The sequence below is a fragment of the Anomaloglossus baeobatrachus genome, chromosome 1 (assembly GCF_048569485.1).
Source record: "Anomaloglossus baeobatrachus isolate aAnoBae1 chromosome 1, aAnoBae1.hap1, whole genome shotgun sequence".
NCBI lineage: Eukaryota > Metazoa > Chordata > Amphibia > Anura > Aromobatidae > Anomaloglossus > Anomaloglossus baeobatrachus.
In genome coordinates, this window is record NC_134353.1 from 429,874,556 (window position 1) to 429,897,803 (window position 23,248).

At 42.0% G+C, this 23,248-nt stretch overlaps 1 protein-coding gene across 1 annotated transcript in view; it reads left to right on the plus strand.

The window, feature by feature from the left end:
- Window positions 1-23,248, plus strand: part of LOC142303971 (scaffold attachment factor B2-like) — an 812,977-nt gene that overhangs the window by 116,403 nt on the left and 673,326 nt on the right. Inside the window, exons 7-8 of the mRNA XM_075345939.1 lie at window positions 12,735-12,835; window positions 18,014-18,163. Of these exons, the coding sequence (XP_075202054.1) occupies window positions 12,735-12,835; window positions 18,014-18,163 (251 nt within the window). The remainder of the gene's footprint in view (window positions 1-12,734; window positions 12,836-18,013; window positions 18,164-23,248) is intronic.

Below are 23,248 nucleotides of genomic sequence, written 5' to 3' on the forward strand. Positions count from 1 at the left end.
GTTCCTTCTGTGTGCGGTAACTTTTTCTATATTAGGAGTTTTTTCCTTATCATCATTATTCACTTCCGTTAGATTAGATAGTATTATCGGAGCTTCCATGTTAATTTTGGATATAGTTCCATTATATTTCATGGGGCTGCACGGAGTGAGTAGTAAATCGGGATCTTGAAGGTATAATTTTTCTAAGGTGGAGGTATCATACCCTTTATTATTTATTCTAACGTTTTTCAGTTTGGATTTATGGATTTCATAATAATTTCTCTGTTTTTCCGATGTTAAGTAACTAGTGGATTCTGTATTTTTTATATTTTTATTATTTTTAGTATTTTTAATTTTATTCTTGTTAGGTTTATCTTTGGTTAGATCTTTATTTGTTTTTCCTCTTAATCTATTTGTATCATTGTTTGAAATGATAATGTCCTCTATGATTTCTGAATTAGTGGAATTATCAATTTCCATAATATCGCTATCCTTATTATTTTCGTATCTGTCTTTTATATAATTTATAGCTTTTCTCTTTATTAATTCTTCTTCATATTTATTCAGTGTTCTTTTTAGAATAAGGTCTATTTCTTTGTAATCGTATGACTGAGAATATATATCTAAAGTTAGTTTTAAATTATTCAATTTTTTTAGTGCTTTTTCAATTTCCAAATTATTTTGTCCTATAGTAATTTTAATAAGCCCTTGTGAACATTTTTGTGAGTATTCTTCCCATTTAATTATAAAATCCTTATCATTAGGAAAGGGTGATTTCTGATTTAATTTAAATTCTATTGGTATTAAATTATCTGTTAGGTATTTTTCCAGGAATATTTTATTAATATGGTTGGTAATTTCTAGTTTGCAATTTTGTTCATAGTCAGAGAAGAGGTCTGCCATGTTTTTCCTATCGATCTCATTTAGTCTGACATTCTCATCTTCATTAATATCTATGTTAGTTATCTGGTTGCCTATTATATTAGTAATAAGGGATTCCCTGTGTGCTAACCTGTTATTCATAAAGAAATCCATTTCTATTATTGTGGGACCGGGTACCCAGAGATGACTTAATAAAATTTATATATATGTGAAAGTGCATATATCACAATTATCCGCTTATAAGAATTGTCCTCTTGAGTCAATATAAGTATAGTTAAAGACCATTAATTAATCTTCTTTGTTAAAAGTTAAAAAAAAAAAAAGTCCTTTTCACTTATGACATAAAAGTTATTTTACTTTTTCATATATGTTGTAGATCCTCGGGTGCTATCATGCAGCTGTAAGGGAGTTTCCCACGCTGAGTGCGTTCATAGTCACTGTAAAAAATGAGGATAGTGCAATATGAGAAGCACCCGTGGATAATTTTCTTTAGATTATAGTATAAAATCTATATATCCGATACGTGGGAAGAACCATTCAAGAAATGCATGCACGGTTGAATAAACACCGACATAACATAAAAAATGGATACCCCCTACATAGTGTATCAAGACACTACAATAATGTGCATAATAGGGATCCAAAAATGAAACTTACAATTATTGATTCCATTGACAATAAAGATCCACGGGCATTGAATAAACTCATTAAAAAAGAAAGCTATTGGATCTTCAAATTGGGCACACTAGCTCCGGAAGGCCATAATGTAATGATAGATAATGTTGCTAAATATTGATAACTATATCCATTCAGAAAATACTTTAATGGGGGAATACGTGCATAAGAATACGTATACATGGGACTATATATATATGTGCACATACAATATATATGCATATAAACAAGTAAATAAATTAGAAACAAATAAAATATAAAAAGAAAAAATAGGAATAAAATATATTAAGTTGTATGCATGTTGAGAAAAAACAAAAAAAAAATACAGATCTATTGAAAAATCAAGAGATACTGGTAATATTATAAAATAAATGGTAAAATAAATTTTCACAAAAAAAGAACATAAGTACCCGATAATCTCCCATATCTGTATATTTGCACATACATATATATATATTTATTAATATATGTTATAATAGGAAAAGGGTATAATCTGTTTAATATACATTCATTATGATACCATACTATAATATATTTTAGAATAAGTTGTATATATTCCGCTTTTTAATAGATAATTATGTTTCATGATTTTTATTATATAATTATGTTCCATGATTTTTATAGATTTTATATAACTTTTATAGATCTTATATAATTTTATCCGACTTTTTTACAACCTACCCAAAAAAATCCTTCTAATAATTAAGGGTTAAATTATTTGTATGTATGACACACCCATAAGCCCTACCTAAAGGGATTGTTTCACCTATAAATTTAATGTGTATAGGCTCTTGTTACACCTGAGGAAAGCAAGTGGATCTTGCTGAAACGCTTTGTGAAGTGAAAACAAGAGCTTTATTTTTATTTTAACAATAAAGCCTTACTATCTACAAAAAAATCGTAGATTTAAGATCTATTACTAGCGCTCATAGACCGGTCATCTTCTTTACCTACATTGGCTACTCCCGCAAGGGAATCCGGTAAGAGCTGCTGCGAGTAAGAGATCCAAATAATCCACTTTGATCAACCCAGCGGGAGGACGCAGAGCCGATCTGAGCTCCAGGAATTAAGGAGTCGGTGAACCAGGAGACAGCAGCGGTAAACTGTCCAGATCCACCCAGCTAATTATCGGATAGTGTCAAGCCAACTCAGTCCCTCATCCCCCAGAGGAATTACACACTCGCCACCGAGGTTGTGCGAGGGCGCACAACCTATTAAGGTGAGCAGTTTTATACTATAATCTAAAGAAAATTATCCACGGGTGCTTCTCATATTGCGCTATCCTCATTTTTTACAGAGATTAGTGAATGACATTGTGAGGCGCTTCAGAACGCAGCTTTTCAGCTGCGCTCTGAAGCGGACCTTTTTTAAGCTGCGGTGCAGAGCGCACACCTGCGCACAAAGCCTCAGACATCACAATCGTATGAGGGATGTCACACGTTTCAATTGACTAGGTTCGTGCAACAAAACGCTCAATTCTAGACAAAGATACGATGTGTTTGCGATCAACGGTTTTGCGTTCAATCCTGATCGCACGTAGATACCTCACAAACTATGCCGGATGTGCGTCCCTTACAACTTGACCCCAACGACTGATTGTGAGATATATTGAAGCGTGTAAAGCGGGCTTAAGTCTCGTAGTAGACAGGGGGAAATTGATTGCTTAGAGGCCTTGACGGGAGCAGAAGCAGAGATGGTAACACAGCCCACACCAGAGAATAGGCAGAAGCTAAAAGCAGCTCAGGAAGAAGTTAATAAGGTGCTATTGGAGAAAGCCGCTGGGAAGCAGGCTTTTCAAAAAGAGAACTTTTAGGGTAAGTTCACACAGTGCGTTTTTTTTCGCGGCGTTTTTCGTCTGCGTTTTTGCTCAGAAAACTGCATGACTTTGCTTCCCCAGCAAAGTCTGAGTTTTTTCATTTTTGCTGTCTGCACACTGCGTTTTTTTAGCTGCGTTTTTGTGCTGCACACAAAAATGCAGCATGTCAATTATTTTTGCATTTTTTCACTGCGTTTTCCACCCATTGAGTTCAATGAGATGTTCAAAAATGCAATGAAAAAGGCAAATTGCAAATATAGCTGCGTTTTAGTGCGTTTCTATGACTAAAAATGCAGCTATAAATGCAAGGGGTGGGTAGTAAAGTGACATGTACAGGAAGAGGATTCCTTCTGTCAGTAAATACAGAAGCGTGAATCCTTCTGGTACCGCCACCGCTGCTTCAATCTTCCGTGCTGCGCCATGTCAGCTCCCGTGCGGCGCCATGGCCGGGCAGAAGGTGGAAGCAGCTGCGAAAACAAAAGTGAACAGTAGAAAAAAAATGTCATGCTCACCTGTCTGCAGACTTCCGGTGTCATGTCCGCTCCCAGCTCCTCTCCCGGTACCGCCGCTCCAGCTGTGTGCAGTCTCCCCGGGCACGTCCGATGGCTGCAGGACCTGGCGGTGGATCACCTGATGCGGTCACCTGACGCATCAGCTGATCGTAAGTCTCGCGGTGACGCCGGCGCTCGGCTGGTTTCCCCTATCAGCTGATCCTGCCGTCAGGAGACTTCATCAGCTGATTACCGGCAGCTCCTGCAGCGATCGGACGGGATCAGACTCCTGTCCGCTCGCTCCAGGAGTTGCCGGTAATCAGCACATAAGTGAGTATTTTTTTTTTTTTTGCACTGATGCATCAGCTGATTGTATAAACGGCTTTTATACAATCAGCTGATGTGTGATGTGATTCACGTCCTTTAACCTGAAAGCCTTCCAGCCTTCAGATGATATTGGATCCGGATTGGACGGGGCGGGACCCTTGACTACTGTGGGGGGGGGGGGGGAGGTTCTTTATTTCAATAAAGATGGAGTCACTAATCTGTGTGGTGTTTTTTTTTTTTTTTTTAAACTTTACTAGAAATTCATGGTGGCTATGCCTAATATTGGCGTGACACCATGAATTTCGGGCTTAGGGCCAGAGGGCGATATACATACATTTAATTTCTGTACCCTTGATATATTCTAAACCATGACATATTCTGTCCCTCCATATGGATGTATATTATTCCCCCTACAGCATTTGGCTGCAGTAGTTATCGATCTGTTTATTCCTGAACGTCAGCTGTTGATACTATTGTGTTTACATATTCGTGCCTTATCAGCTCCCCATGACGTCTTTGATCCCTGCTCCATTCATTACTTATCTGATTGGCACAGACGCGCCTCTGTCATGCGCTGTTAATACTATTGTGTTCACACATTTGTGCCCTACTATCAGCTCCCCATGATGTCTTTGGTCCCTCCTCCATTCATTATTTATTTGATTGGCACAGACGCGCCTCTGTCATGCGCTGCCTCCTCCCCCCTGCGGCCTGGGCTCGGTGGGGTCCCTGTGCTGAACGTGGGAATGAAGTCACTTCCTTCTCACGCTCATGATCACGGGACTCGGCGTGCCCTGCCGTTCGGGGGGGCGTGGCAACATGACGCTGCGCGCGCCGATTTGCTAATGGGCTCCTACACTTCCTTACTTATACCCTTCACTCATAACCTATAGCCACGCCTCCTGACGAAGCCTTTGGTGAAACGCGCGTCGAGGCCCCGCCCCCACGCCCGGACACATCCACCATCTCTGCTCTGACATGACGCAAGGTAATATTGATTAATCATTTATGCCCCTTTGCCATTTGGGACTCTTTAGGGGATTCTACAGATCTCCTACTTATAACTTGTCCTTCACATTGTCCCTTTTGACTTTCTAAGGGCCATTTTTCACCTTATAATCCTTTATTGCACTGTTGCCTGTCAGCAGGTTTTACCATCTGGTGGTGTGTCCTGGTACTGCTGTGGGTTGTTTCCTGGCAGGCTGTTTCCATCTAGCCTGCCTCCACTGTGTGTCCTGTATCACCTTTATGTACAATTAATAAATCTTGTATTTCACTTTGTTTTTGTTTTTTTTTGTTTTTTTTCCAATCTTCAACAATCTTTATTTCACTGATAAAAAAGGCATAAAAACGCAGTGAGCAAAAACGCAGTAAAAAACGCACCAAATCGCGGTAAAAATGCATGTGTTCTTTGCCGCGGGTGCGTTTTTGTGCGGTTTTTGCCGCAAAAAATGCACAAACGCAGCGTAAAAAAAAGCAGTGTGTGAACCTAGCCTTATGCGGAGGGAGAAAAGGTGGGGCATCTGTTGTCGGTGGTGACGGCAGCCCAGAGACAATCCTCCTTTGTGCATTGCATTCGCACCACAACGAGAGATTTGGTTACGGAGGGGGTAGATATTCTGGACACTTTCGCAGCCTTTTATGAGGAATTGTATTCCTCTAGAGGGGAGACTAGACAGTGACCTAGAGGCTTTCTTAGGTACAATGACATTACCCAAAATTACAGAGACAGAGAAACACAGTCTAGAGGGCCCTATCACACTTGAGATGGAGAGCTTTGCATGGCATGGCAAATAATAATAATAATAATAATAATTTTATTCATTTATATAGCGCTATTAATTCCACAGCGCTTTACATACATTGGCAATACTGTCCCCATTGGGGCTCACAATCTAGAGTCCCTATCTGTATGTCTTTGGAGTGTGGGAGGAAACCGGAGTACCCGGAGGAAACCCACGCAAACACGGGGAGAACATACAAACTCCTTGCAGATAGTGTCCTTGGTGGGATTTGAACTCCGGACCCCAGCGCTGCAAGACTGCAGTGCTAACCACTGAGCCACCGTGCCGCCCAAATGAAAAAGCCCCGGGGGTAGATGGTCTACCGGTGGAGGTATACTAATCTTTGGAAGAAATACTCTTACCCAATTTGCTGAGTATCTTGGAGGAGGCAAGGGAGAGGGGGATACTGCCAGAGTCTATGAGGGAGGCGATAATAACAGTAATACCTAAAGAGGATAAGGATCCAAAACTCTCCGAATCATACAGGCCCATCTCACTGTTAACGACGGATGTATTAATTTTGGCCAAAGTACTCTCTAATCGATTAACAGAACTGATATCTACCCTAATCCACCAGGATCAGTCGGTTTTATGCCTAATAGATCCACGGCAAAAAATATACGACTATTATACCTTAACATGCAACTGCCGGTGGACAATCCGGGACAGAGAGTAATAGCTTCATTAGATGCTCATAAAGCATTTGACAGTGTGGAATGGGGATACCTGTGGGGAGTGCTAAGACATATTTGATTTTCTCCCTAATTTTAAATCCTTGATACAGCTGTTATATACTAGACCAGTAGCTAAAGTGAGGATTAATGGAATGTTGTCACACACGGTGGATCTACAAAGGGGTACTCTCCAAGGATGTCCGCTCTCGCCTCTCCTTTTTGCTCTGGCAGTGGAACCACTGGTGGCTGCTATACGGCAGAACAGAAACATAAAGGGATTTGTATATGGCCATCTAGAAGAGAAGATAGTCCTCTATGCAGACGACATTCGATTGTTTCTGGGAGACCCAGGGGCATCGTTGAGCTGTGCCATGCAGGTGATCGAGCGGTACGGGGGGATCTCTGGACGGACTATCAATTGGACAATATCGAATCTGTTCCAGGTGGACGCGGGAGTGGATAGGTCGATCCTGGGTGTTGAGGCCAACAGACTGTGGGTTGTGGACCAGTTTAGATATCTGGGCATTCAGGTATCCATGCCAATTGGGAATTACATTACTATTAATCCAGTCCCTTTGCTGAAGCAACTGCGAAGTAAGATAACTGCTTGGAATAAGCTTTATTTATCAGTAATAGGACGGATTAATCTTATTAAAATGGTGCTTATGCCCAAGAGACTCTGTGTTGCACAATTCTCCTGTTTGGATCCCTCAGAGTCACTTTAAGGAGATTGATTCCATGTTCCGTGCTCTAATATGGAAGAACAAACAAACCAGACTTAAACTCGAGACGCTACAGAGACCGAAGGAGGAGGGGGGCTAGCACTACCAAATCCAGGAATATATTATCTGGCAGCTCAGAGTCAACATTTCAGGGGATGGGCAGATTTAGGGGTGGTAGACCCAGCATCCAGACTGTTAGGGCATGTTCTGCATCGGAAACCATTAGTGTTCGGACTGGAGGACGGATCATTTGGGAGAATAGGAAAAACGAGCCCCACACTTAGCCTGATGAATAAAATCTGGAGGAAGATCAAGCAAATAAGAGGGATTACAGCAATAACTGAATTCTCTCCGTTGTGGGACAATGAAAACTGCTCTGAGATATACAAGATAGGCAAAATGAAGGAATGGGCATGTAAAGGTATATGGGGCAAATTCTTAGCCAGGGACGTCTGACATCGTTTACACAAATACAGGAGGAGTTTGGGATATCCCCACTTGGGTGGTACCAGTACAACTGTTTGGTGCATGCAGTGGTGGCTCAGGGAGTTAAGCAATCATTGCTGGTACAGGCAGACCTAGTACTGAAATGTGTGTAGTAGTGGACCCACAAGAGGAATCATATCTACTATATATAGGGACTGCATACATATTTGCTTGATCACCCTGTAAACACCTAGGACTAAATGGGAGGCAGAGATAGACGGGATAACTGATGAGGTATGGGATAGTGTTTTGGAATACATACCGAAATTATCAATGAGTGAACCAGCAAGATTATCCCACCTCTACGTGGTGCATAGGGCATTTAGATCCCCGCTAATTATGTGTAAAATGGGATTGAGGAGTAACTCCGACTGTCCTAGATGTAATGGAGAAGGTGACGGCATTTTCCACATGATGTGGATGTGCCCCAGGTTGGCACCCTTTTGGTTAACTGTTCTTAATAGAATAGAAGGAGCTTATAGATGTAAACTTCCCAGACAACCCCTGGTATGTCTTCTAGGTTACGTGGAGGAAATTGGAGTAGACAACAATTTTAAAATGGTGATAGCCAGACTGTTGTATGCGGCAAGGAAGGTAATTGCCAAGCACTGGATGCAGGGGGACCCACCGACTAGAGAGGAATTTGTCGCATATGTTAATCATATTGTTTGAATGGAGAGAAGCATATATGGGAAAAGGAAACCACTTGCACTTTTTGATTGTGGAATCCGTGGTTGCAATATGACTAAATATTAGAGTTGGGAGATGTTGGACTATGGGCAGAGATAGTTAGTTCTATACATTCCAATATATGCTATTGAAGGGTTAAAATGTAAGATCTTTGATATTGATATGGGTAATATGTACGCTGAGGGGGGAGGGGATGTTGGGGAGGGAAAGTTTATAGTTCTGCTCATTATTACTGAAAATATAACACGTTTTGTATACTTTGTGAAAAATAAAAATGTATCTGATTAAAAAAAAAATATGCTCAGATAAAAGTCAATTATTGGTACAAATGTCAGAACATTGCATGCCTGTTATGCAGGCCAGAACACGAGGGTTTACCTATCATCCTTTGCAGATTATGGCATCATGCTCTAATTACAGCATACATTTTGCAAAAAACATGTTTCTGGAATGCTGCGGTACCTCCAAAATAACAGCTGTGTGCTGCAGGTATATGATGCGTGGTGCATACATGTCGTCTCACCTAGTAGCATTAGTTGGTTGTCATTGCCACTAACAGAAGGAAGGTCCTATGATATCATCATGGCCTAAGCTTTTCCCCTAAGATTCATATTAACCGTGGGGCAGGCCTGTTTAATTGCATGGGTAGGATCGCCAAAGGCAGCAATCTGTCATTGGTTGTCTACATCCTTGAGGGTGCACCAAAGTTTGGGTCTTGAGGTGACCTTTTCCAAATGCCAAAACTAAGGGGTGTAAAATAGGTTCTCATATGTGGTAAACATAAGGACTTTGATTAGGCTGCTATCTTGAGCAGTAGGCTGACAGTAGGAGCTTTGTAAGACCACTAGTGTAACATAGCAAATATTGCCTGCAGCGAATGAGGGATTTTCAACGCTATGCTATACATTGTCTGTGCTCAGCTGTTGCAGACATTTATCAGCTTTCTGTGCAGCAAAAAAGATCAGCAGCTGTTATGTAACATTTAAAGTGTTCAGCTAGTGCCTTAACCCCTTCACGACCGCGGGCAGTAAAATTACGTCCTATTTTAACGTGACTTAACGACCAGGGACGTAATTTTACTGCCTAAACTTCATTTGATTGCCGTGGCCATAGCAACGGCTTTCAAATGATGTCCCCTGCTGTTTCTTACAGCAGGGGACCTTTGCTTGACCCCAGGGGGGGTGGCATCGCCACCCCCTATCGACGATCGATGTGATTGGCTGTTCAAATCTGAACCGCCAACCACATCGATCGCACTAATTTCGGCAAAAATAATGCCCGAATTAGTGCGATCCTGTGAGATCCAGCTATGAGATGCCGCAGCTGCTGCAGCATATCATAGGTGGACCTCAAACATGCCGCCCCCAGCCCCTGCAGCACTGATTGGAGCGATCGTGCTATGACGCGCAATCGCTCCAATCAGTGTGCAGTGGGGCGGTCTGATCTGCCGGTGGCCGCCCTCCCCAGGCCTGTACTGCTCTGGGGACCCTCCCCCAACATGGCTGCAGCGTGGAGTGGCTGGTACTTTTGGTACCACGCCACCGCTGCTGCCGCCGCAGACGCCGCCTCTGCTGTCACCGCGCCAGCTCCAAAGGTAAGTATTGCGCTCCGGCGATGGCCCCTGCGCGCTCCCGTGAAGGCCCCTGCGCGCTCCCGTGAAGGCCCCTGCCCGTGCCCCCCCAGATCTGCCCCCCTACGCCCCGATCTGCCCCCCTACGCCCCGATCTGCCCCCCGGCATCCCGATCTGCTCCCCACGCGATCTGCCTGCCTCCTCTGTCATCTCTATTCTGCTTCCAAGGTTCCTTCCTTCTGCCTTTGCTTCTCCGCCCCCTCTGCTCTCCCTCTAACCCCCCCCCCATCTGCCCCCCCCTCTCCCCATCCCCCCCTGCCCCCCCCCGACGTCCTCTTACCTGCCTTCACGGGTCGTCCGAGGTCTTCACTGGCCCGATCACATCTGCCTCCATCGCTGGGTCCTTCTGCTGATCTGTCCAACGTCCTGCCTGCTGCTGGTGTAAAGCTGTCTATCTCACTGCCTTCTTGTTCCTCTGCAACTCTTCTGGTCAGTGATCCTCTTGGTACTGTGAGTATAACTTTTTTTTTTTTTCTTGTATCCTGTCCATTTTTACACTTCATCTGTCCGTGCGTCCCGCCAAGCGCTGATCAGGGATGCAGATAACGGATCTGCATCCGTGGTCAGTTTTTGGCATGACTTTTTTCCATATTCGCGACGCTTTTTGTATCGCGTCCGTCCGTGCGTCCCGCCGAGCGCTGATCAGGGATGCAGATAACGGATCGGCATCCCTGCTCAATTTTTGGCGTGACTTTTTTCCGTATTCGCGACGCTTTTTGTATGGCATCCGTCTGTGCGTCCCGCCGAGCGCTGATCAGGGATGCACATAACATATCTGCATCCATGGTCAATTTTTGGCGTGACTTTTTTTTTTTACGTATCCCAGACGCTTTTTTTATCGCATCCGACCGTGCGTCCTGCAGCGGCCGATCAGTGCACTGCGTCTGTGCGTTTGAAAAGTCAAATGGCGCTCCTTCTCTTCTGAGCCCCGCCATGCGCCCAAACAATTACTTTCCACCACATATGAGGTATCTGCGTACTCAGGAGAAATTGCACAATACGTTTTATGGTGCATTTTTTCCTGATAGCCTTGTGAAAAAAAAAGCTACCTAGTTGAAGCAACCGTTTTGTGGTAAAAAATGTTTTTTTCTTTTCACGGCTCAACGCTATAAACTTCTGTGAAGCCCCCAGGTGTTCAAAGTGCTCACCAAACATCTAGAAAAATTATTTGAGGGCTCTAGTTTCCAAAATGGGGTCACTTGTGGGGGAGCTCCATTGTTTAGGCACCTCAGGGGGTCTTCAAACCCGACATGGCGTCCGCTAATGAGTGCAGCTAATTTTGTGTTCAAAAATTCAAATGGCGCTCCTTCCCTTCCGAGCTCCGCTGTGCACCCAAACAATTGATTTTTACCACATATGGGGTATCGGCGTACTCAGGAGAAAATGCACAATAAATTGTAGGGTGCACTTTCTCTTTTCTCCCTTGTGAAAATGAAAATTTTATGGCTAAAGTAACATTTTTGTGTTAAAAAGTAAAATTTTCATTTTTTCCTTCCACATTGCTTTGGTTCCTGTGAAGCACCTAAAGGGTTAATAAACTTTTTGGATGTGGTTTTGAGCAGAGTGAGGGGTGCAGTTTTTAGAATGGGGTCACTTTTGGGTATTTTCTGTCACCTCGGTCTCTCAAAGTCACCTCAAATGTGATGTGGTCCCTAAAAAAAATTATTTTCTAAATTTTGTTGGAAAAATGAGAAATTGCTGATTAACTTTGACCCCTTCTAACTTCCTAACGAAAAAAAAATTTGTTTCGAAAATTGCGCTGATGTAAAGTAGACAAGTGGGAAATGTTATTTAGTAACTATTTTGTGTGACATATTTCTCAGATTTATGGGCATAAATTTTCAAAGTTTGAAAATTGCGAAATTTTCAAAATTTTCGCCAAATTTCCTAAATTTTCACAAATAAACGCAAAAAATATCGGCCTAAATTTACCACTGACATGAAGTACAATATGTCACGAAAAAACAATCTCAGAATCGCCAGGATCCGTTGAAGCGTCCCAGAGTTATAACCTGTCAAAGTGACACTGGTCAGAATTGCAAAAAATGGCCCGGTCATTAGGGTGTTTTAGTGGCCGGGGGTGAAGGGGTTAAAGGAGTTGTCCACTTTTATCAAACATGTTTTTGGATTTTAGATGCTTTTCTGGTGCAGTTTGTGGTGGGTGACCTTTTAGTCACCACAAACTGCCTGCTTTGCCTTCCCCAGCAAAGTCTTAGATTTCAGATTTGCTCTGCGCACTTTTTTTTTTTTTTGGCTGCATTTTGCGATGACCACAAAAATGCAGCATGTCAATTCTATTTGCGCTTTTCCCTGTTTTTATTTATTTATTTTTTTTTTTGACCACGGGTGCATTTTTGTGGTCACCACAAAAATGCAGTGTGCAGATATAGCCTTATGAACAAGCTGATCAAATTGCACACGATTGGCTGGAGTTCAAGGTTTACTGCAGCTCACTTGTCAGCTTTACACATTTTAGAGGTTGTTAATAATGCTATCCACAGGAATTTGGAATGTTAATGCCTCTGTACAGTTTTGATTTTATTTTTTGTTTCATGATCTTTAACTGTTTCTTGGTAGGACAAATTGATGCCAGCTCTGGTAAGAATTTGTGGGTGAGTGGACTTTCCTCTACAACAAGAGCAACTGATTTGAAGAATCTCTTCAGCAAGTATGGAAAGGTGTATATAGTATTTTAAGTTGTAGTTTGACACTTTTTTTAGATTTCTGCTGCCTGCCCTGACTTTCTTATTGTTTACAGTTAAGAAAAAACCATGCCTCACTTTTGGTTTTGTGCTAGTGCAAAATATTAGACTCCTCCAACTGCCATCTGTTGCTAACAGATGGTAAACTGAGGTTATTTATCTGGGGCGAAGTCCAGATTTTTGTATGAGTTATCAAAACCAGTGATCTCAGTTTAGCAGATTTTACATCAAATATGTTGCAAACCCTAAGTTTCAGTTTTGCTTTACGGTAGTTGACTCATGCCGTGGACCTAGTTTAGGCTGCTTTCACACTTGAGTTCAGCGCAGTCTGCCGCTATGGAGAATAGCGCAGTCCATTAACACACAGCACTATTCTCCATAGACTTGTATTGACGACACACCGTAACGTAAGTGTCTGCATTGCATCCGCTGGACGATGCTGCGTCGTTATTTTGACGCAGCGTTTGGGCGGAGGGAACGCTGCATGTAGCGTTTTTTGGGTCATTAAAATAAGCGCTTTGACTGATTCCATTAGAATCTGCCAAGGTGTCTAATGATTGTCTATGGGGGCGGATTCCGCCGCAATGCACTTAATTATTTTTCTTGTCCTCTTTCTGTGGCCCTCACTCCAAATTTTAGAGGGCCATCAGGCAGGCCTTACTCACAAATTTTAAGGGGCCATCAGGCAGCCCTTGCTAAATTTGATTCCGCCGCAATGCACTAAGTGTCAGAATCCGCTGACTGATTCCATCACGTTCTACTGAACATGCTCACCATGTCCAGCAGAATGATCTAAATCGTTTAAAATCACTCCTGGTCTCTCTCCCCCCTCTCTCATACTCACCGATCACCGGTGCGGCGCTGCACGGCTGTCACACTCCTCTGGCGGCTTCTCCTGCTTTTGAAAATGCCGGCCGCTCGTTATTCCATCTAGTATTCATTGCTTTCCCCGCCCACCGGCGCCTATGATTGGTTGCAGTCAGACACGCCCCCACGCTGAGTGACAGCTGTCTCACTGCAACCAATCACAGGGCCGCTGGTAGGCGGGTCTATATCGTGCAGTACAATAAATAAATAAATAGTTTAAAAAAAAAAAAAAAACGTGCGGTCCCCCCCTCCAATATTGATACCAGCCAAGGTAAAGCCACACTGATGAAGGCTGGTATTCTCAGGATGGGGAGCCTCACATTTTGGGGAGCCCCCCAGCCTCCAAATATCAGTCAGCAGCCGCCCGGAATTGCCATTGCTGCATCCATTAGATGCGACAGTCCCGGGACTCTACCCGGCTCATCCCGAATTGCCCTGGTGCGGTGGCAATCGAGGTAATAAGGAGCTAATGGCAGCAGCCCATAGCTGCCACTAAGTCCAAGGTTAATCATGGTAGGCATCTATGAGACACATTCCATGATTAACCTGTAAGTGAAAGTAAATAAACACACCCGAAAAAATACTTTATTTGGAATAAAAGACTCAATAAAACACCCTCTTTCACCACTTTATTGAAATCCCCAAATACCCCTCTAGGTCTGGCGTAATCCACACGAGGTCCCGCGACGCATCCTGCTCTGCTACATGAAGCTGACAGGAGCGGCCGTAGAACACCGCTGCTCCTGTGAGCTCCACGCAGAAATTGAAGGGAGTCGCGCTGTCAGCGGGAACGTCAGTGAGGTAATGCCTGTGTGTGTGCGGTGATGATGGGAGCAGTAGTACCGGTGTGTGCGGGGATGATGGGGGCTGTAGTGCCGGGGTGTGTGCGGGGATGATTGATGATGGGGGCGGTAGTCCCGGGATGTGTGTGATGATGTTGGGGGCGGTAGTGCCTGCGTGTGCGGTGATGATGATTGGGACGGTAGTGCCTGCGTGTGCGGTGATGATGGGGTCTCTCTCGCTCGCGGCTAGAAAACTTAACGCATCACGTTATTTCACAGGAATCCGTTGCCTTTATTATCACACTATTTGCAATGCATCCGTCACATGCGTCACACAACGCAATGCAGCGGATGCCATTCAACACAAGTGTGAAAGTAGCCTTACTTTCCTTTTGAAAATATTAACTTTGCTGCAGCAAAGTTAATATTCCAGATTATGACAAAACATCTTTGCATTTATGATATATATAGCTTTCCCTGCTGCCATAGTGGTTCAATACAGTGGTGTAATATGACCACATTTTGGAAACTACACCCGTCAAGGAATTTTAGTGGTGTGATGATCATTTTTTAGCTATCTGGCTTGTATAATTACAGAATTGTATAACATTTGGGCTGAGTACATGAAAAGTTCTACCCCCCTCCCACCTCCAACCCATAAAATGTTGCTTTGGCCACAACTTTTTCATTTTAAACCTGGGTAAGAAGAAATATGAATGGTATAAATTGTTACACAATTTCTCCGGACTTTGCCAGTACCTCGGTGGAAAACTACTTTTGAGACACAGTACAAAGCTCCTAAGGGAAGAAGCACTATATTGGAGTATAGATTTTGCTGGAATGGTCCGTGTGCCATGTCACATTAACAGAGCCGCTGACATGTCAGAAAATCATGTGACTCACCATAAGTGACCCCACTTTACAAATTACAACCCTCAATGAATTCATCTAGGGCTGCAGTGAGCATGTTTACAGCACATGTGCCTCACAGACGTTTATACCATTGGGTGGTATAGAGAGAATAACTACATTTTTTCCAATTAAAAAGTTTTTATCCCCAGGATTTTAATTTTTGTAAGGTCTAACAAGAAAAAACAGCCTGCATCGTTTGTGCAATTTGGAACTACTTTTCAGGTACAATGGAAAGTTCAGAAGGGAAGGAAGTGTTAGTTTGCAGGTGCCATATCACATTGGCAGAGGCCCTGTGGTGCCAGAACAGCAGACCCCCATAAGTAACCCCATTTTTCAAATTATACCAACAAAGCCAGAAAAATGTGGGACTATCTATTTCCCTGTCTGCCTGTCTGGTCTTGGTAGATGCTATACTGTATGGGCTCCCTCCAGGTATGAGTCATTTCAGTAACCTGATAGGGGTGTGCTAGAAATGCAGCCCATACAGTCTAGCATCTACAAAGCCAGAGAGGCAGACAGGGACGGGAATAGATGGCAAAACTCGACCCACATATTCCCACTCTGTTGCACCTGTCAATCAAATAGCAGGGCATTGCTGGAAATTTACTTGCACATATTTCTGAAATAAAACATCCAATCTCACAACAAAAGGAATGCGTATATTTAGCATCCTAGCGCCAGTATAGCACTGGCTTTACTTTATATAGGAAAATCCTGATGGCTGGTCCCCTTTTAAGCTCCCTTCAACTGCCACACAGCAAAATCCCTACTAATAATCAAACTATTAAACTGTGTTCCAAATTATTATGCAAAAAATGTTTTCTTATTTTCCTAAATTAACTTTTTGAATTGCAGTCATTATTATTTTCCAGTCATCTACTATTCGAGTATAATTGAAATGTTTTTGATCAAACTGCCTATGAAAACAGTATATTTTTAAAAAATAATAAACACTCAAAATGCACTTAAAATGAATGTTCCAAATTATGCACAGCAGAGTTTTCAACCTTATTATATTTATTTTGAAAAATAAAATGGTCAATTGTGAAATTAGAAGCATTATCAGCTTATTACAAAATGAAAACAAACAGTCTTCAAGTCAAAACTTAATTCTAGGTGATGTTATATTTGCACATAGAACCCCTTGTTTAAAAGAAGCTTCTGAACTCTCTCATCCATTGAATTTGTCAGTTTTTGGATGGTTTGTGCTTCAATTGTTTTGCATGTGGACAGAATACCCTCCCAGAGCTGTTGCTTAGATGTGAATTGCCTCCCGCCATCATAGACACTCCTTTTGATGATGCTCCAGAGGTTCTCAATGGGGTTGAGGTCAGGGGAAGATTGTGCCCACACCATAAGTTTGTTTTCTTTTATGCCCATAGCAGCCACAGATGCAGATGTTATTTGCAGCATGAGACGGTGCATTATCATGCATGACAATGATCTTGCTGCGGAATGCACGGTTCTTCCTCCTGAACCATGGCAGGAAGTGCTGCCTTGTTGGCGCCTTAGCCGTGTTTTCATGGGGTGTCCATCAACCAGCCATCCTCCACTCCATCCATCTGGACCATCGAGCTTTGCACGGCACTCATCGGTGAACAAAACAGTTTGGAAGTCAGTCTTCATGTATCGTTTGGCCCACTGGAGCCGTTTCTGCTTGTGTGCAGTGGATAGAGGTGGTCGACAGGATGGCTTACGCACAGCTGCAAACCTCTGAAGGACCCTGCATCTTGTTGTTCGGGGGACGTTGGAGGCACTAGCAGCTTCAAAAACTTGTCTGCTGCTATGGGATGGCATTTTAGCAGCTGCTCTTTTAACCTGACGCAATTGTCTGTTGGAAAGAGTCCTCAATTTCTCCTTATCAGCACGCACACGTGTGTGCTGTGAATCAGCTACATACTTCTTGATTGTGCGATGTTCACGATGAAGTGTCTTGGCAATGTTTATTGTAATCATGCCTTGACCTAAATACTCCACAATTTGTTGCTTCACAGCAGCCGACACGTCCTTTTTCTTTCCCATTTTGGCAAAAAATGTAGGCTGCTTAATAATGTGGAACAGGCTTCTTAAGTAGCCTTGCCTTTATTTGGACACACCTACCAAACTAATTTGCACAGGTATCTGCAATTGCTCTGTTATATAAAGAGCCCTGACACACATCACCATCAATAAGTTTAAATGACAAACAAAAAATTTCTAACCTTATCACTCCTAAACTCTTTTTGCATAATAATTTGGAACACCGTGTAGTAAGGTATTGTTCGCCACAGACAGGGATAGTCCCTACTTGTTTGATTTGCAGTATAGGGATTTTGGTGTGCTATAGTTGAAAGAAGATTGAACAATGTCATTAAACTGCATGGTAGTCTAGTACTTGGTATTGATGCAAAATTAAGTACATCATTATAATTCACAACTTTGCAATGCCTGGAGAATTCAATAAAAAGAGAAACTTTAGAAATTTCAAACATTGACTGTAAGGGAATAATATCAATATTTCTATGTACTGTTAGGTGAAATATTAAGTCATTATTCTAAATATCAGGCTAACTTTTTTTTTTTTTTTCTTTCTATTAATTTTTCCTTCTCTCAGGTTGTTGGTGCTAAAGTGGTAACCAATGCACGTAGTCCCGGAGCACGTTGTTATGGATTTGTAACAATGTCCTCTTCGGAAGATGCAACAAAATGCATAAACCACCTTCACAGAACAGAACTTCACGGCAGAATGATTTCAGTGGAAAAGGCAAGTAATTTTATGCATGGATAAGTAATCCGAATATCTGATGTATGAATGACAATGGAAACCCAATTTATTACGTGACCCAACAGTAAGGTAGTAATTACATTCGTGTGCTCTGCTTTGCAAATCCATTCAGTTGAAGTCATTGACGAGAAGGTCCCAAGGCCAAAATTTGTATCATAATCAGTGGTGATACTTTATCCATTTCTCAGCCTGGAATTTCTTTTTTTTATAGAAGGGAAGGACTGTATTAAAGTCTGTAACGTTTCAGCTGTAAAATAAAAAAAAATAAAAATTTAAGCTAAGGGCAAACTAAAGTACAAGCTGCACTGAGTTGCTTCAGCCGATCTGGACCATTTGGCAGAGTGGGGATGATTTTCAAACTTTTCTTCATTTTGTAATTTTTTTTTTTTTCCATGTTCCTGTCACCAGGAGCAGATTCTAAAGCTACATCCCCCACGATCAATATTTGTTGAGGCTCCGAATTTCTCCACCTTACTTTACTTCCATTTTTACTTTGTTGGGTTTTTTTTATTATAATACTTTTTGTTTTTTGTCTAGTGTGTCATGCTTTAAATAAAGCTGCTTTGCTTTGAAACTTCCTGTTATTTACATAAGTGGGTACAGATTTAATGTCTTTTTGATATGTTTACACGGATTTTCTGCACCTAATGCATGTCTATGAGGAAATTGTGCACAAAAAACTCATTGCACCCACAGAAGACATTGACATGCTGTGGATTGGAAAAACTCTTCATAAGTGAGTTTACGCAGCGTAAAAAGGAAGCAGAGTGGACTAATATTAGACTTCTATAAATACTATCCTCTTTGCTTGTTCTGTAAAACGCTGCTTTTCTGCTTGAAAACACGTGGAAGAAACCCCCACCCAAAAACGCGCTAAAAACCTCATCATCTTATGTGCACGTACCCTAAGAAAACATGTTAGTTTCTGTTCCAGGATATACCCCCACACACCCCTGCGGGTTTTGAGCTGTAACAAATGGGCTTTTGCGGTGAGCCCGCAGTAATGCTTGCATAGATCAGCTGAGCAGACGTGCAGCTAACAGGCGCTGGTGGATTAGACATCCACCTGCACATGCTTACTACTTAAATTGTGCAGTCAAAATCTGATGGCACGATTTAAATGGCCGCATCTGTGATCGTGCCATTCCCCTCTGTCATCGGTGGCCTTGTGACTTCATCACGAGGCGCGAATGGATTGCCATGGTCAGCTGATTAACCCTGACGCTACCATGACGTTTTCCCTGTGAGAACCGACAGACTGCCAGCACTCACAGGAACCCTGCATTTCCGCTGATCAAAGTGATTCTCCTCTGATCAAAAGAAATGCACAGGTGATCGGACTGTGAAGTGATAAAGTCCCCTGTGAAGTGATAAAATCATTAACCCTAAGATATTCGCATCCTACTTTTAGAAGTAGGATGCGAATATCTTATGATTTTATATCATGTAAGTCCACCTATATAGTCTATGCTATATTTTGTCCCTGTAATTTCTACTATATCTGGAAAACTATTCGCCCCCTAGATGTTCGTTTTAGAGAACATTGTAAATCTGTAACGTCAGGGGTGGGCTCAGCACGTCTTATTAAACACATGCAGGAGTGTCATAATAGTAATTCTGGCTTAATGTCATTTGCAGGCCTGTTTAAAGTTAACCCTAGCAGCAGAGGCGGTGATACCCACCGCATGCTACTACAAAAAGAATCTAGATTAATTTTAGACTTAAACGCAATGGGACCGCTAGGTCTGAATGATAGGAATGATTTATCTGTTTTTCTCTAGGCACGTTTCTTCTTGTCTGGCATGAAATGTATGACATACTGACTCTGATGACCATTTATGAAAGGGGAGACTTAATTGTGATTTTTCTCGAAAAGTAGCTTTTAATATATTTTGCATACTATATTCCTTATGGAATGATGTGTCAAGCTGCATTATCCAGAAATTGGTTTTATTGTAATGTTTAATCTCAATCATGTCCTACCCTGAAATGATATAATGTGAATTTATCTGTTTATCGACATTTCCACATTAAGAGTTATATATGCTATTCTGCTATATATTGAGATCTTTAAAAGATATTCACCTGTTCTGATCGTAGCAACTAATTTGTATATCTGCATTTTTGCATTTTAAATCACCGTGCTGACGTAGTATCCGCACCATCTGTGTTTAAGAGGGCGGTACTGCTCAGCACTTTGCACTGGACCCGTGGAAGCTAAGATCTAGCGAAACGGCACGCCGTCGTCTGGCGTTGTATGGCTAACCTCACACCCCCCACTGCCTGTACCTGTATGCCTTTGTATAATAAAGATGGATTAACCTGGTCAGTGGTCTGCACATTCAAGTCTGCACCGGGATCTCTTCCATGGTACTCCGGGGTTTTGATTAGCAGTATACACGGCAACACGTGGAATAGGCGGTGCACCGGGATCCCTTACCTCCACTAATCTACAAAGACTTGTGCTTTACTGTAAGTGCACGCTTATATTTTCCCGTGTATTTATAAGAAATATACAGTTTATTACTTGCCGCTTGTTTATCAACCCCTACAATTCAAGATATGGCAGAAGCCGCAATGGACATTACTGAGAGCGGCATCAATGCGGGGAGGGAGGACGCCTCGATGTTTTTTAGTTGCTGTAACGATAAGGTGAATTTAAAAGTTTTGAGCACAAAAAGTCTTGAAACTCGTATTACATCTCTTGCGGAAAAAGAAATTAACCTTTTTTGGACTGTTCAGTCTCTAAAGTCATATAAAGACAGTCAGCGTGTACCACGCGGTCTTAGAATTACAAAGCAGATTTCTTTTTATCAGGATGACATTTCCTTCAAAAAGGAATGGGACAGAGTACAACAGGAATGCTCTATGAAGTTCCTGCAGATTGTGCTGGTTAAAAAACGAAGTAGAGCATGAAAAAATCACCACTGAGTTGTTGGACTTAAGAAAAGAACTGGAGAATCGTATTACAGAGGAGGCTTGGAGATCTTTTCTGACTAAATTGGATAAAAAATTGATACCACTTCAAGCGCAAATAAAAGAGAGAAATATATCAGAGATAAGATGGACTATGATCAGCAAGTTTTTTCTTGGAATAGAACCCGATCCTCAACTTATAACTTTAAAAGGTCCTATCATAAAAATCCGAACAGGAACGTGAATAAAAGAAGGAATGCATGGACTACGGACTCTGACTCCAGCGGGGGGGGGAGGAGCTCATGGTCAGGCATAAAAAAACCCATCTCCTGTAATCGCTCCTCAGGCTCCCTCCTCGTCTGCCCCCCCTTTAGAAGGCGGGTTAGGAGGGGCGGCAGACGAGGACGGAGAGGAGATCCCCAATCCTGGGAAGCGAAAACAGGTTTCCTGGAGGGCATAGAAGGTGAATGTGGTTTAACTGACAGGGTAAATCCTCTGCCAAATTTACCTTCACATGATAAAATACTGAATGAAAAAATAAAAAATGATAAAACGAGTATTGGATGTAATGAAACCGTGTTTAATTTAGCATAATTTCCTCTCACTGCTGATATGTATTCTGTGCTCAGGAAGGGTCTGAATTTTTGCCTCCCCGAAAAACTTAACCTTACAGATTTTCGCATAGACCTGTATAAGGGTTGTAGGAAATTACATCTTAAGTATTATAGTACTCAGAAAAAAAGTGTTCAATCGGAATTTATAGGAGAACGACAATGTAGGGTTGGCTCCCTTGGCTTCTTTGGAGAAGGATGTGCGTCTACTCATCAGTTTGGACAGTGAGACTGTCTCCGCTGATTCAATAAAGGAACATAATTCCGATCACACCATATCCACCCCCTTCAGAAAAGGTCTAAAATCCACGTTCTTTCCTCCTTTGACCCCAGGTAATAGCGTGGATTTAATTCAGGAACTAGTGATTAGGGATCTGGAAGCCCTTAGATATACATCACCCGCGGACAATCTAACAAGACAAGAACTAAAACCCCTCAAACTTTTGCGGAGTAAAGCTGGGTTCACACATAGCGACAACGACATCGCTGTTAAGTCACCATTTTCTGTGACGTAACAGCAGGGTGGATAAAAATCAATGTTTTTTTTAAAAAAATAAAAAAAATTGTTTTTTATTTTTATTTTAAATCGGATTTTTCTCAATAAACTGCTTTTTTGAGGAAAATATTTTACCATCCAAAGGTTCTTCCATCATGAGATAAAGCTGAGTTGTTTAACTCAGTAGAATAAAGGCTGTATATGTGGAACATTCACAATGCCATGCTCTTCCAGAGGTTTCTGTAGGATTAGTGGGCAGTTTCTCTCCTACATTATCACAGACGCTCGCTTTACTTACGCAGTTCTCAAAACTGAATTTGACTCCGCAGAGGTCCCAGCCTCTTCTTCACGGCAAAAATATTACAACATGAACAGAGTTGAGAAAAAGACCTTAATCCTATTGTTCTACAAACCTATGAATACAGAATCAACCCCTTCAGTGCCAAGTCCAAGAAGTTAGACAATATGTTTCTGATTGTTTGGAGTGGAATAGATCTGCACAACACAAGAAGAATGTGAATCTAAGTGTGAGGAGGAGGAAGGGCAAGCAGACAAGAAAATGAAAGTGAAACTTTGAGCACAATACTGCAGCATAGCCACAGACAGACAAGTCTGGATCTGTTTGTGTGTACGATCTGAGGTTTATTACATTCTTTCCTTATAATGGCAGCAGGCCGTAAAAGAGACCCAGTTTGTGAATATTTTAATGAAGCTCCTTCGCCTATCGGTAAGGCAGGCATGCGTGCAAAATGCAAACGATGCAACAAAGAGATGCAAGGCCTGGTGGCACGAATGAGGCAACATCATGAGAAGTGCGGTGATGAAGATGACCAAAGAAACACTTCTGAACAGGCAGGATCTTCAGGTTGGTAAACATTTTTATTAAATCCGATTTCTAAAGCCTGAACTGTCATGTGTGAGAAAAATTATTATATTTCTTATTATTACTGCATGTTACTGTCATTTGGTACAGTTTTTATGAAGAAAAACAAATATTCCTTTTTGGGGCAGGGGCAGTGATGTGTTGTGTACAATAAGCAG